Source organism: Triticum aestivum, chromosome 6D, assembly GCF_018294505.1.
Source record: "Triticum aestivum cultivar Chinese Spring chromosome 6D, IWGSC CS RefSeq v2.1, whole genome shotgun sequence".
Taxonomy (NCBI): Eukaryota; Viridiplantae; Streptophyta; class Magnoliopsida; order Poales; family Poaceae; genus Triticum; species Triticum aestivum.
The window spans coordinates 470,198,320-470,212,144 of record NC_057811.1 but is presented as its reverse complement, the minus strand read 5'-3'; the positions used below and the strand labels follow the sequence as shown (position 1 = coordinate 470,212,144).

Genomic DNA, 13,825 nt, shown 5'->3' with positions numbered 1-13,825 from the left:
ATTGTACCTCGCCCCTAAGGATGGCAATTTTACCCATGGATATCCGATCCGAATGGATAGGGTTTGGATATGCTTTTGTGTCCATGGGCGGCGCCCAAACCCGACCCGATTGCTCGTGGGTAGGGCATGGATATAATCTTATACCCATGGATATACCCAAACCCGACCCGATAGTATGACTTAATGGGAAAAAAATCTGTTATCCCTACCCCACAGTCACATATCCCACTGCAATTTTACACTTTGTTATCTAAAATATGCAAAAGAAATTACACAATCCCCATCGTAACTTCTATCAGTTGACACTCAATCCCCTTAGTAACATACTCCAATGCCCCTCCCCTTATTTTTATCTCCTTGTTAAATGACTCGTCATTCTCATCTGTTAGAAAAATATGCTAAATGATCTTAGATTGTTAGTGGACGTTGATTTACCATAAGTTGATGTTTACCATATGTCAAGACTAGCCTGCCACGAGGTGAAGATGGAAGAGCTTATATTAACATTGTGTTATGTCTCATTTATATGCCTCGAGAAGAGCCAATGGATATCCAGTAGATATGGATATCCATCAGGTTTGGACATGGACATAATTTTTCACCCGTGGATTTTTTCATGGGCGGGCAAAGACTGTCTTCATGGATATGGATATGGATTTGATGTTGTTCAACCCGACCCATTGCCATCCTTACTCGCCCCAATCGATCCTTGCCGGTCGCTGGTCGATGCCTTTTGCCGAGATGCACGAAGCTAGCCAAGCTAGCGTCCTTGATTAGATCGATCAAGTTCAGATGCATCACTACGTTATGATGAGCAACCAATAGATCCCGGCGATCACGCGTGGTATACGTATACAAGTCGACGGCTGCACGCAAGCAACACATGCATACAATGCAATCAAATCTAGCTAAAACAAAGGATGGACGAACCATGGTGGCAACACATCATGACCGTGGGCGGATGAGTGAGCACACAAGGAGTACATAATGGATTGTCGTACAGTATAGATGGATGCCGCGATGACCGCGAGGGCAACAATGAGCGCAGACGCGAGTAGTCACAGCGAGGGGGTCTATAAATTACGAACCAAAAATTGACAAAATTACCCATCTAATCAACGTACGGCTGAGATTATTTAATACTACTGGGTCTTGGAGGGAGTATGATGCGCCGTAAAAGAGCTCGATCTCAATTACTTGATGTACAAATAGATGTAACTAGATATAGACTCCCGTTAGTTACTAACGCGGTTGCCCGCCTACAAACATGTAATCACCCCCGTCATGAGGGAGCATATATATGGTGCGCATTGCTAAATCCTAGTAACACGCTCCTCACCACATCAATACAGACCACACTGGACGTCCCCCTAGAGGTCCAAACCGGTATAAACCCTCGCTCCCTGAGATTGGTCTCGATCGGCTTGCTGCCCTGTCCTGAATGATCTAGTATGATCAGATACTCCACGTACATGCTCTTCCTCGGGTCAGATACGTCCTATTATAACGTATGATACACAAGTAGGAGTAGCTAGGCACACATGTAACGTATGATATAACATAGATATCTCATGCTCCGGGGTAAGTGAATTTCCTGCAGCTGAGCTTTAGCTCGCTGTCCGGCCTCCACCACTGCTTGAGGCCATGTGTGCCGAATGTTGTGTTGGAGTTCTTCCACAGCCTCGCGGACGGCAAGAGGTGCGGCTGCTCCTTGCTGCTGCCGATGAGGGAGGAGAGCATGTCGCGATAGGACAACTTCATGGCTGCCCTGCCGACGCCGGCGATGCGCTCCTCCACCTTCTGCCGCTGCTCGAAGTAGTCGATGAAGCCCTGGCAAATGATGTCCCTCTCGTTCACGTACAGCTCCGGCACCCACGGCGAGAGGCGCTGGAACACTTTCTCCATGCGGGTGCAGTAGGACCTCATGACCGTGGCCCCGAGCGCCGCCTTCACGAGGTAGCTCCCCGTGAACACGTCCTTCTTCGCCACCTCCGAAGCATTGAGGAGGTTCAAGGCCGGCACCGGTGACACGTTGGGCGGGTTGAAGAGGAAGGTCGGCAGGTACGCCTGGTGCTGCTCCGCCATGTCCCGCCCCACCTCCAGCGCCAGCGACGCGCCCAGCGAGTGCCCCGCCAGCCACAGCACGCACCGCTCCGTGCCCTTGCGGATGAGCATGTTGGTCACCGCCTGACGCGCCTTCTGGGTCCGTCTGCAGCATGGCAGATCGCTGAGGAAGACCTTGATGTCGTTGTACAGGTCATGGACCGACTTTGGGTGCCGAGGCATGGTGCCGCGCAGGGCGAAAACATAGTTTGGGGCGGACGGGTGGCGCTGGCACCCCACGGGGGGGCAGTACTCGAATATGGCGCCGAAGATGAACTCGTCCGCGTTCTCAGTGCCGCACTTAAGCAGATCCCGCAGCTCGAAGTGGAAGCTCTGCCACCACAGCGGCGCCAATCCCATGTCATACACCCTGCACTTTGGTCGGTCCTCCTCCATGATGTAAGTAGCTTTCACAAGGCAAGCAGCGATGCAGCGGCGGTGCTCCTCGTTGCTCCTGAAACGAAAATATATCCACCGTTTGTTAAACGACAATTCATTCATTCATGCATGCATGCATGCAAAATATATATGTACTTCTTTTGTAACGACGAATCCAATTATAAAAGATTTTATATTGTCTCCGTATAGAAATATAAGAGTGTATTAGTCATCTAAACACTGTTATATGTCCTTACAGAGGGAGTACTTCTCTAATCTTATAATGAAATAATTTCGTTTGACCTAGCTACTTGAATCATGTGTCACTCTAAAAGACCACCCCACAGTCGACTATTTGGAAACCTTGGTTCTCCATGTTACAAAACGGACAAATTTCTCGGAAGATTTCTCCGCACAAAAAAGAAGAGACAAATTTCAGCTCCCAACTTTGCACTTAGTTCATCCATATTGCCACAATATATTACGATACGTACCAGTCAACGGATTGAACTATGTGTTTGGGACCGCTGATGCAGAAGCAGTCACGGCCATGAGGTCCGGCATGTGGTGAGTTAAAGGAGGTACCGCCTGCGTAGTACTGCATTTTGCTCTGCTCTCCCATCAAGAGACGAGCCCTAGGAGGCACATATATATACATACATGCACGCGTGGCAACCTGCAGATTTTAGGATTACCACGCATCTGCAGAAGCGCAACAAAAGCATGCACTAGGAATCCAATCCAATAATAATTCAACCAAGAATCATGACCCATGTAAAAAAGAGAAGAGAATACAAATAAAGAGACTCCACTCCACATATGTATCCGTGGGAATATATGAGGATCGATCACTATCATGCACCTGGAGTCCGATAATTAATCCAAGAATCATGGCCCCTGAGGGAAAAAAAGAGGAGAATACGAATAAAGTGGATGCGCTCCACGTCCATATCCATTAGGACAAGGATTAATGGCAAGGGATTTTTTTAATTTCCGTACTGATACACAGATTTTTCCTACCTGAAAACTGGAATAACAAAATGTGTTATCGGGCTTCCAACGATCAATACAGAACAAAGCAAAAGCTTATAGACAAGATCATAGTAGCTAGCAAGTTGCAAAACTCCGATGCCATTTTCATATGTGGACGTCTGCCGAACACTAAAAGCATTTATTGACTTGACTTTGCTTGACTTGCCTAAAGATCTTTTTGCTTGACTTGATAGACCCAGAAAGTTGTTGGCACAAGACACTATCTATTATATAAATGATATCCAGGTCCCTGTTGAATTCACATTTGCGGAGCCGGGCATGCGGCCCACCCCTGCTTTTCAAAGGTAGAAACTCATTGCAGGGGCAGTTCGTGCTATCACCGGCTCCTGGAATATTACTGCATTTTAATTGAATTTTGTTTCCCGTGAAATTTGTAATTGCTATTTCCTGTTAAAGTTTTTGTTTCCCACCAGTTCCAGCTTTTTTTCCACCAAAATCTAGGAGGAACTTATCAGCATTTAATATACATATTAAATAAAACTAAGCATTATTTCAATACAAACCATGAGGGTATTCATCTTCAAAATGCACATTGCTACATTACACATATTGGACAGATTTGTTTGTACTCATGAATAATACTCTACTTCCACTTTTGGTCCCACTACTCACGAAGAGGATGTTGTCTTCTTCTGTCGCTAATTCACGGGAAGGGTCGTCGACCCTATGGTTGACAAATATATTATGAACTAAAGGGATGTTTCTCTTCTAGCTCGCGACTCACTTAAGGGATCGGGGGCAACTGCAATAAACACAAGGAAAAGTAATTGTAAAAAAAGATTACTGGATGAAAGTCTCCGTTCAAACTGATGTTGATCTCGCTGTCGGCCTATCCTATCCGTCTCCACTTCGATGACCTCGAGCACGGCGGTGTGCTTCGTGTCTGTTCTGGCGTACGTGGCGGCGTTTGAAGGATTTCTAGGTGGCCTGCAGACCCTAGCACAACCTTACATATGCTTGCCCGACAGGATCTTGTCCTGGCTCGTGTTCTTAGGTTTTTAGGGTTTCCAGAGGGAAATCAGCCACCGGTTTTTGCCAAGGCAACCGCAGGAAGATCCCAAGCTTGATGCGCGTTCTAGCACATCGTGTGTGTGTTGGCCTGAATTTGCGTCAAGACAATGTAGTATTCACTTAGGTGGGGTGGTGGATAGCTATCCGATTGTAGATCGAACGGCCTGCATCACGTAGTCTGAACTGAATGAACCTGGTGGGGAGTCTGGGCCATTTTCAGACTGAGATGAGGTTGTTTGAGCTAGATACTGTTTGAGTGTTTAATTTTTTTGTTTTTTAGTGTTGTACACAAGTGGTATTCACAGCTCGTTCTGTAGTCCAATGTTTGTCTCCTTAACGGTCTAAATTTGTCCAATACCCCTTTATAAAAAATGGCAGCATGGAAAATCCGGTGCGCGCGCACGGCCGTACGGTGTCTAGCACGCATGTTACGTGTCAAGCGTACACCGCGTCTGCATGGTCAATTGTCGGGCGGTCCACGCGCAAACCTAACCCTACCCACTCGCCGCTCGCCCGCATTACTCCGGCGCAGACTGCCGAGCCAGCCATTACACCGGCACGGGCGAAGCGTCCCATCGATCGTCGTAGTTGGGCATGGATCCGCGCGTGGCATCGATTCACACGCTTGACCGCCTGCGCACGCCGACCTCTCACCTTCACACGCCGCCAAACCAGCATTAATCGAAGCGTCGTCTCTCTCTCTCTCTCCCTCTCTCCCCCTCTCTCTCTCTCTCTCTGGCAATGGCGCCCCCCAACATCACGCTGGAGGAGGCAGAGGAGCTCGCCCACTTCGGCATCCCCGCCGCGTCGGACGTGCGACTACCGTCGAGGTGGCGGCTGAGCGTCGACGGAGTGCCGGTGGCGCCGGTGCCCGAGGTCGGCACCCACCTGTTCGCGCGCGCCGTCGGACTCTATCGGACTCTATCAGGCGCGGCTGCCGGTGGAGGAGCTGCAAGATGGTGCGATCAGACAGGCAAACTCGAAGATTTGAAACACGGACACTGCAACAGGGTAAAGAGAAAGATGCAACAAAAGGTGTTGCCCCTGGTTTTAAACCAAGCTCAGGTCCAACTACTCATCCAAAAGAATGCCCAGCAGCTAAAATCCATTTTCATGAGTTTCACCAAACAATAAACACGCAGGTTTCCAGCACAGTACCAAAGGATAGAAAGCTGGAAACTAAATATGGTGATAACACCTAACAGGACCGTCGTTACAGACATATTCAGAGAGACACATAAGGCTTCAGACCGCCGTCACTAGCGAGCATGTATCACATCTCAAGTGCTGTCAAGGGTGGAAACTGGAGAGTCCGCCTGGTTCCGCGGTAGACCGAGGCAAGGGACGCGTAGGCTACTGGAAACTGAAACCTATACAAAACATGACGATGCAATAAGTTTGGATTTGAATTCCAAGATCTCAACTGACATAGACGGATAATAGCTTGGCTAGCAGTTTGATATAGAAGAACTATCATGCAACTTGAACAACTGTTTTTTTTTTCTCCATGTGGCATCAACAAAAAAAATTGTTAACACAAAAGTTTAGCATTGTGACAGCAACATATATGATCACTCAGATACATCAGCACTCAAGAGGGTTTCAGACTTCAGACACTAGTGAGACAGGCATGCAATTTGGCCATCAAACTCTGTTCATGAAAGGGACAACAGGCTAGTAACAACAGTGAAACCAATGAGGCAGTACACTATCACCCCTCAGTTGAAGATTTTCAGAAAATTTAATGTGCCAACTAGAACGAGAGCAAAGATAAAACTCAATTTCAAGACGAAAACGACTACTATTTCAATCAGTAATTAAACAGTAAAAGAACACAGGATCAAACCCAAATGATTTTTGCATGGATGGAACAGATTTACAGACACAATGGCAACGTGCGGTAACTATTGTATTATCAATTTATCACCAGTAATAACAAAGTAATTAATTTCGGTGAAACCTAACAGTCGTTCTGAACTACACCAGCACACAATCCAATAATGGACACTGAATATAAATAGATTTCAAAAGGGTCTCATAAACTCTAAGTGTTATTTAATTCCAACAGAGACGATAAAGCAAGTAGGAATATCACAGAAAAAAAGCATGAAGAAATGACAAAGGTTACTTACGTATGAGTAATCATTGCTCCGTGATGCTAATTTGATCACGAAGTATGCCACATTGACTCAAGAACTTCAGAATTTTGTGAACTCTCTCATCGACCTTTCTACATTCAATGTTGACAACCTTAAGGTGCGAGCATACAAATGATTGTTCTACCTTTTCTTCTAGTTCAGTTGCTCTAACCAATTTCTATGATACAAAACATTTAGTAAGATAAACAGAATATACATAATAGTTCCTTTAACAATACAATAATGTCTTCATATATATAGGATATACCTTAGTGCTATCAAGCTTTAGAGTGAGCACCTCAAGAACTGGAGAGTGTTGGAGAATGCACAGTAGGTCAATAGTCGTAAACCACTCACTGAGTGATAGAGTCTTTAGTTTGTCAAATATGGGGCAGCATTCTAAATCCCATCTATAGATAAGCTGGACAAATAGCAAGCAAACAAAATGGAACTTTGAGACTCTAGAAGAAATAATTTCCAGTACAAGGAACATTGGGTAGATACTTTAATTTCAAACTACCAAATAGCAAAGGAACAAAAAGGAACAGTGAGACTCAAGAAGGCAAAACAATTTAAGTAAAACAATTCAAGTCAGTAGGAAGTTTAGGTAGATACTTTAATTTCAGATATAAGGAAAGACAGAACTACACCTCAAGCCCTGGAAATACATTTTATCCAATCAAGCTACTATGTTATTAAAATCATTGATTTAAAACCCATTGATGGAGATAAAAGTAGCAATCTGTGGCAATGAGAACAAGTATATGCAGGTCTAACAGTGGACAGAGATGTTACAGAGAATCCATGTGTGGCACATAACAACAAGAGTAAAAAAGGAAGTGAGTGTTAATGTACCAGTTCAGTGTAAGTATCGCCTATTAACTCCAAATTCACAGCATTGGACAAACCATGGAGAAGCACACCCTGATCAACGGGATAAGCATGACAGCTGCAGTCATCATACTCACAGTCCTGCAGGTTACCACGACAAGAATGATAGAAATTATTGTGAAGGCAAACATAAGCTGTTTCTAGAGATGGCATGTATTCAGGAGAAGGGGTCAAGCCATTATGATCATCAAGTTGCAGTGAGATAAGGCCCGGGACAAATATCCGAATGTGGAACTCCTCAGGGAAGAAACAAAAGTTGGTAAAGCAGAGACGCTTTAGTGATTTGGAAGATATCCTGCGTGCATCAATGTTGCAATGTTGCATCTTTAGATCCTCTAGTACCGAACAGCGCGAGAAATTCAGAGTGGAGCGTTTTAATTCAAACCGCTCAAGGTGTAGGATCTTCAAGTGCTGAGAGATGAGAGGCACATCAAGTATTAGTGGCTCAAACTCAAAGTCTTCGTCAACAGCAACACTGAGTAGGAGCTCCTTAACTTGGCACTTTAGAGCGTACTCGATCAACAGCATGGTGTTTTTGTATGTGCGCTCCTCCTCGTCATCGAGACAGCCAACAATCTTGCACTTGTCGAGAGGTGAGTTCCCGCGGAGGTGGATGAAGAGCTTCGCCAGCTGTTTGAAACGTTCGGAGCTCGGAAAACTCGACTGGTCAAAGATGAGGAGCAGGCTGGTGGCGCGCCTCCAATGGTCACGCCACCGGGTGTCGAGTACGCAGGTCTGCAGGGCATCAGCAACAGGCAGAAAGGACAGGACGTGCCGGAGGAGGTCGTCGGTGAGGTGGCCGAAGTGACCCTTGCTGCTCGCCGCTGTCTTCTTGTGCATTCCGTCGAACAGGTGGCGCGCCCTGCTGGAGCGGAAGAAAAAGAATCAGCAGAACGGGAGAAAAAAGGGGAATGTAGCATCCCAAATCGGGGAACCCAATAGGCAGCATCACCTGAGCTCGACTAGAGGAGCAGGCGCGCACTGATATCCGGCGCAAGTCAGCGTCGGCCGTCGTCTTCCAGCTCGTCGAGGAGCTCCCGCAGTTAGGCCCTGCCCCTGGCGTCCACTCCCCTTGGACTCTTCGGTCTTCTTCCGGAGTGCCGGAGCTCGTCGTGTCCGGGATCGAGAGGGCGGCGGCCGCTAGTAGACGAGCAGTTCGAGCGGGGGAGCAGGTGTTCTTCGAAGATGGGGAGGAGCGCGGCGCCGGCGCGGGATATTGGAAATGGCAGCTGCGTCGCACTGACGGGACACACAAGAGGTTTATTTTCCTTTGCTCGTATATATAAAAACAAATATTTTCAGGTTTGTTTTGCCGGAAAACTTTAAATCTACTCATCTTCAATCATGGCAGTATAATGAATATCAGAAATAATAAAAGTACATCTAAATCCATATACCACCTAGCGACGGCGGGCTGAACATGAGGTGGACCGGCGGCGACGCTGGTGGGAGGTAGAGAAACCCTAAACTTTTCTTTGGAGAGGAAGCGGAGGCTAATGGGACATTGTTATTTCCCGCCTCTCCCTGGCAGCCCTCCACCACCGTTGAGCCATCCTCCATTGCTAGTCCAACCACGGTTCCCCATCACTTCTGGCCGGCATCGGCGCCACCCTGCACTACCCGAGACTTGTCTCCTTTATTGTCCCGATCCCACGGAGCACTCGTCTCACCCCCCCCCCCCCCCCTTGCCTGGGCGACATGAGCGAACAAACACATGGTTTCCGTTGCCTCCTATCGACGCGGTCGCGGATCCGCCTCGTCTTCCGTGTTTTTAGGGCCATGTGGGCGTGACGGATCCTGGCCCTTGTCGGTGGGAGGACTCTGTTTTTAGGTATTTTTTTAAGTTTGGCCCTGAGATTTTGCCAGCTGACTGTAACTCTGAACAAATGGAATAAAACTCTTTTCACCCTGGAAAAAAAAAGTCTATGCAAATTCTAGTGTCATTTGTTTGTTCCTTCTCAGCTCCATTTTACGTTTTTCTGATGACATAATAAAGCTATTTGATACAAACACACCACTTGCATGGCTCTTTTTTCTTTGTGGGGAAACTTGCATGTCTGTTGTAAGTGTAACATATAAACTCTTATCATTTTCTTTATGATCAATTTAAGAAATACAGTATTTGCTGAACCAAGTCGAAAACGAGGCAGCATCATGAGTTGCAATTTTCATGCCATGCATGGCCAGAATGCAACGGCCATAAAGACTACTACAAGGCAGTCAAGATCTAGGTATAAAAGATGCTTCTTATCTTGTGCTTCAGTATCAACATATGAAGAAGAATTTTGCATCAAGCTGACCAGACCATTTAGACAAAAATTGTTTTGCCTGGCCTTTGTTTCTGTCACGGCGGTTATTTTCTCCAGCAAATTTCCTGGATGGTGCGATCCGACGGACAAACTCAAGAGGTTTTAAACACAAACACTGCAACGGGGCAAAGAGAAGATGCAACAAGGCGTTGCCTCCTGGTTTTAAACCAGGTTTAGGTCCAACCACTCATCCAAAAGAAGTACCCAGCCGCCAAACTGTTTCTGCTAAAACTAAATTAAGGGATGCTTCAACGTAATGGAAACATTTTTTCTGAGTTGCACCACACAACCAACAGGCAGGCTTCCAACACAGTACCAGAAGATAGAAAGTGAGAAACCGAATGTTGCGATAACAGCTAACAGGACCATCGTTACAGATTTATTCAGAGAAACACATAAGGCTTCAGACAACGATCACAAGCGAGCACACATCCCATCTCAGGCACCGTCACGGGTGTAAACTGGTGCGTCCGTCTCATTCCGTGGTAGACCAAAGCAAAGGACACGGAGGCTTCTAGAAACTGAAACCTACACAAAACATGACGATGCAATAAGTTTGGTTTCGAATTCCAAGACCTCAACTGACATAGACGAGACAATAGCTTTGCTAGCCGTTTCATATCAATGATATCATGCAACTGGAACAATGTTTTTTTTCTCAAAGTGCATCAACCAAATTTCTTTGAACACAAAAGTTTAGCCTTGTGAGAGCAACATATATGATCGCTCAGATACCTGAAGACTCAAGAGGGACTTCAGACACTAGTGAGACATGCATGCAATTTGGCCATCAAACTCTATATCTATGAAACTGACAACAGGCTAGGAGCAACAGTGAAAACAATAAGGCACTACACTCACTACTCAGTTGAATATTTTTAGAAAATTTAATGTGCCAACTAGAATGAGAGCAAAGATAAAACTCAATTTCAAGACGAAAACGACTACTATTTCCATCAGTAATTAAACAGTACAAGAACACAGGATCAAACCCAAATGATCTTTGCATGGATGGAACAGATTTACAGACACAATAGGTTTGTACGTGCAACGGCAATGTGTGCTAACCATTGTATTATCAGTTTATCACCAGTAATAACAGAGCAATTAATTTTGGTGAAACCTAACAGTCATTCTGAACTAACCAGCACACAATCCAATAATGGATACTGAATATGTATAGATTTCAAAAGGGTGTCATAAACTCTAATTGTTATTTCATTACAACAGAGATGATAGAACAAGTAGGAAGATCACAGAAAAAAAGCATGAACAATGACAAACGTTACTTACGGTATAAGGATCACAGAAAAAAAGCATGAAAAATGACAAACGTTACTTACGGTAGGAAGGCCATTGCTCCACGATGCTAATTTGATCACGACGTATGCCACATGTACTCAAGAACTTTAGAATTTTGTGAACTCCCTCATCAACCTTTCCACATTCAATGTTGACAACCTCAAGATGCGAGCATACAAATGATTGTTCTATCTTTTCTTGTGCTCCTGTTGCTCCAACGAATTTCTATGATACAAAACATTTAGAAGATCAACAGAATATACATAATAGTTCCTTTAACAATACAACAATGCCTTCATATATATATATATATATATATATATATATATATATATATATATATATATATACCTTAGTGCTACCAAGCTTGAGAGTGAGCACCTCAAGAACTGGAGAGTGTTGGAGAATACACAGTAGGTCAATAGTCGTAAACCATTCATTGAGTGATAGAGTCTTTAGTTTGTCAAATATGGGGCAGCATTCTAAATCCCATCTATAGATGAACTGGACAAATAGCAAGCAAACAAAATGGAACCTTGAGACTCTAGAAGAAATAATTTCCGGTAGTAGGAACATTGGGTAGATACTTTAATTTCAAACTACCAAATAGAAAGGAACAAAAATGAACAGTGAGACTCAAGAAGGCAAAACAATTTAAGTAAGTAGGAAGTTTGGGTAGATACTTTAATTTCAGACATAAAAGAAAGACAACTAAACCTCAAGCCCTGGAAATACATTTTATCCAATCAAGCTACTATGTTATTAAACCCATTGATTTAAAACCCATTGGTGCACATAAAAATAGCAATCTGTGGCAATGACAACAAGTATATGCAGGTCTAACAGTGGACAGAGAATCCATGGGTGGCACATAATAACAAGAATAAAAAAGGAAGTAAGTGTTAATGTACCAGTTCGGTGTAAGTATTGCCTAACAACTCCAAATTCACAGCATTGGACAAACCATGGAGAAGCACACCCTCCTCAACGGGATAAGCATGACAGCTACAGTGATCATACTCACAGTCCTGCCGGTTAATACGACAAGAATGATAGCAATCATGGTCTAGCCAAACATAAGCTGTTTCTAGAGATGGCATGTATTCAAGGTAAGGGGTCAAGCCATGATGATCATCAAGTTGCAGTGAGATAAGACCCGGGGCAAATATCCGAATATGGAACTCAGCAGGGAAGGAACAAAAATTGGTAATGTACAGATGCTTTAGTGATTTGGAAGATATCCTGCGTGCATCAATGTTGCATTGTTGCATCTCTAGTTCCTCCAATACCGAGCAACGCGAGAAATTCAGAGTGGAGCGTTTTAGGTAAACCCATTTAAGGTGTAGGGTCTTCAAGTGCTGGGAGATGAGAGGCACATCGAGTATTAGTGGGTTATACTCAATGTCATCATCTCTTTCAACAGCAAAACTGAGTAGGAGCTCCTTAACTTGGCACTTTAGAGCGTACTGGATCAACAGCATCGTGTTTGTGTATGTGCACTCCTCCTCGTCATCAACATAGCCAACGATCTTGCACTTGTCGAGAGGTGAGTTCCCGCGGAGGTGGATGAAGAGCTTCACAAGCTGTTTGAAACGTTCGGAGCTCGGAAAACTCAACTGGTCAAAGATGAGGGGCAGGCTGGTGGTGCGCCTCCAATGGTCACGCCACCGGGTGTCGAGAACGCAAGTCTGCAAGGCATCAGCCACAGGCAGAAAGGACAGCACGTGCCAGAGGAGGTCGTCGGTGAGGTCGCCGAAGTGACCCTTGCCGCTCGCCGCGTTCTTGTTGAGCATTCCGTCGAACAGGTGACGCGCCCTGCGGCAGCAGAATAAAGAAGGAATCAGCAGAAAAGAAAAGGGGAATGCAGCATGACCAGATCGGTGAATCCAGCGGGCAGCAGCACCTGAGCTCGACCGGTGAATCCGACAGCAGGCGGGCACCGATTTCTCCGGCCCAAATCAGCACCGACGTCCCCAAGCTCGTCGAGTAGCTCCCGCGGCCAGGCCCTGCCCCGTTTTCTTCCGGAGCCGCCGGAGCTCGCCGCGAGATGGGGGCGGCGCGAGCAGGCGAGCAGTTCGAGGGCGGAGCAGGTGTGGCGGGATCCAACAACAATGAGGAGGAGCGCCGCCGCGGGTGCGGTGGATACTGGAAAGTGAAAATGGCCGCGGCGTTGGCGTTGTGGTGACGGACACAGAATCCTATTTTGTCTCTTAGACTCGCACCTTCCCTGGTGCCTTTCTCTGAGAGTGATTCATCCAATCCAAAAGCATAGATAACTTTTTGTTTGTTATAAGAACGTCGCCTATAACATGCATAAGACTACCCCACGTTGGGAGTAACATAGGCAGTAACATCACACATATCTAAATAAAAAAGATGATGTGGCAAATATTAAATGAAGAAAGAGAGGCATGTGATAACATAGCTAGTTATTAATAATATGAGTAACATCACACATATCAATGCAAGATAAGTCTATAGCCTAATAAATGAAGTGTTGCATGTTACCACACATATGTTACTCCCCACTATAGAGGTAGTAACATAAAGTAGTAACATGGGCATGTTACTACTCTATGTTACTACCCATTGTGGCTAGTCTAACCACAAGGAGTCTGGTCCGTTCATGAAGCTAGACAT

The 13,825-nt window shown here is 45.4% G+C and overlaps 3 protein-coding genes across 11 annotated transcripts; all 3 read right to left on the bottom strand.

Moving 5' to 3' along the window:
• Window positions 1-976: 976 nt before the first annotated feature.
• On the bottom strand, window positions 977-3,089 carry LOC123142078 (GDSL esterase/lipase At4g10955). The gene is made up of 2 exons (XM_044561101.1): window positions 2,976-3,089; window positions 977-2,557 (listed from the first exon to the last, which is right to left on the bottom strand). The coding sequence occupies exons 1-2, from the start codon at window positions 3,083-3,085 to the stop codon at window positions 1,570-1,572; spliced, it is 1,098 nt and encodes a 365-aa protein (XP_044417036.1). The 5' UTR covers window positions 3,086-3,089; the 3' UTR covers window positions 977-1,569.
• Window positions 3,090-5,559: 2,470 nt separating this feature from the next.
• On the bottom strand, window positions 5,560-8,839 carry LOC123145982 (putative F-box/FBD/LRR-repeat protein At5g56810). 9 transcript variants are annotated; one of them, XM_044565536.1, is made up of 7 exons: window positions 8,527-8,838; window positions 8,070-8,436; window positions 7,960-7,985; window positions 7,539-7,869; window positions 6,952-7,104; window positions 6,678-6,861; window positions 5,560-5,915 (listed from the first exon to the last, which is right to left on the bottom strand). In XM_044565536.1, the coding sequence occupies exons 2-6, from the start codon at window positions 8,412-8,414 to the stop codon at window positions 6,688-6,690; spliced, it is 1,029 nt and encodes a 342-aa protein (XP_044421471.1). In that variant the 5' UTR covers window positions 8,415-8,436; window positions 8,527-8,838; the 3' UTR covers window positions 5,560-5,915; window positions 6,678-6,687. The 9 variants fall into 9 exon arrangements, 8 of the variants coding, with proteins under 8 accessions (XP_044421471.1, XP_044421468.1, XP_044421466.1 ...); XM_044565533.1 differs by having other exon boundaries at window positions 7,960-8,436; XM_044565531.1 differs by having other exon boundaries at window positions 7,539-7,985.
• A 1,263-nt stretch (window positions 8,840-10,102) lies between these two features.
• LOC123142731 (putative F-box/LRR-repeat protein At4g13960) lies at window positions 10,103-13,825 on the bottom strand. Its single transcript, XM_044561504.1, has 7 exons — window positions 13,791-13,825; window positions 13,089-13,487; window positions 12,634-13,000; window positions 12,097-12,543; window positions 11,537-11,689; window positions 11,227-11,410; window positions 10,103-10,411 (listed from the first exon to the last, which is right to left on the bottom strand). The coding sequence occupies exons 1-7, from the start codon at window positions 13,823-13,825 to the stop codon at window positions 10,398-10,400; spliced, it is 1,599 nt and encodes a 532-aa protein (XP_044417439.1). The 3' UTR covers window positions 10,103-10,397.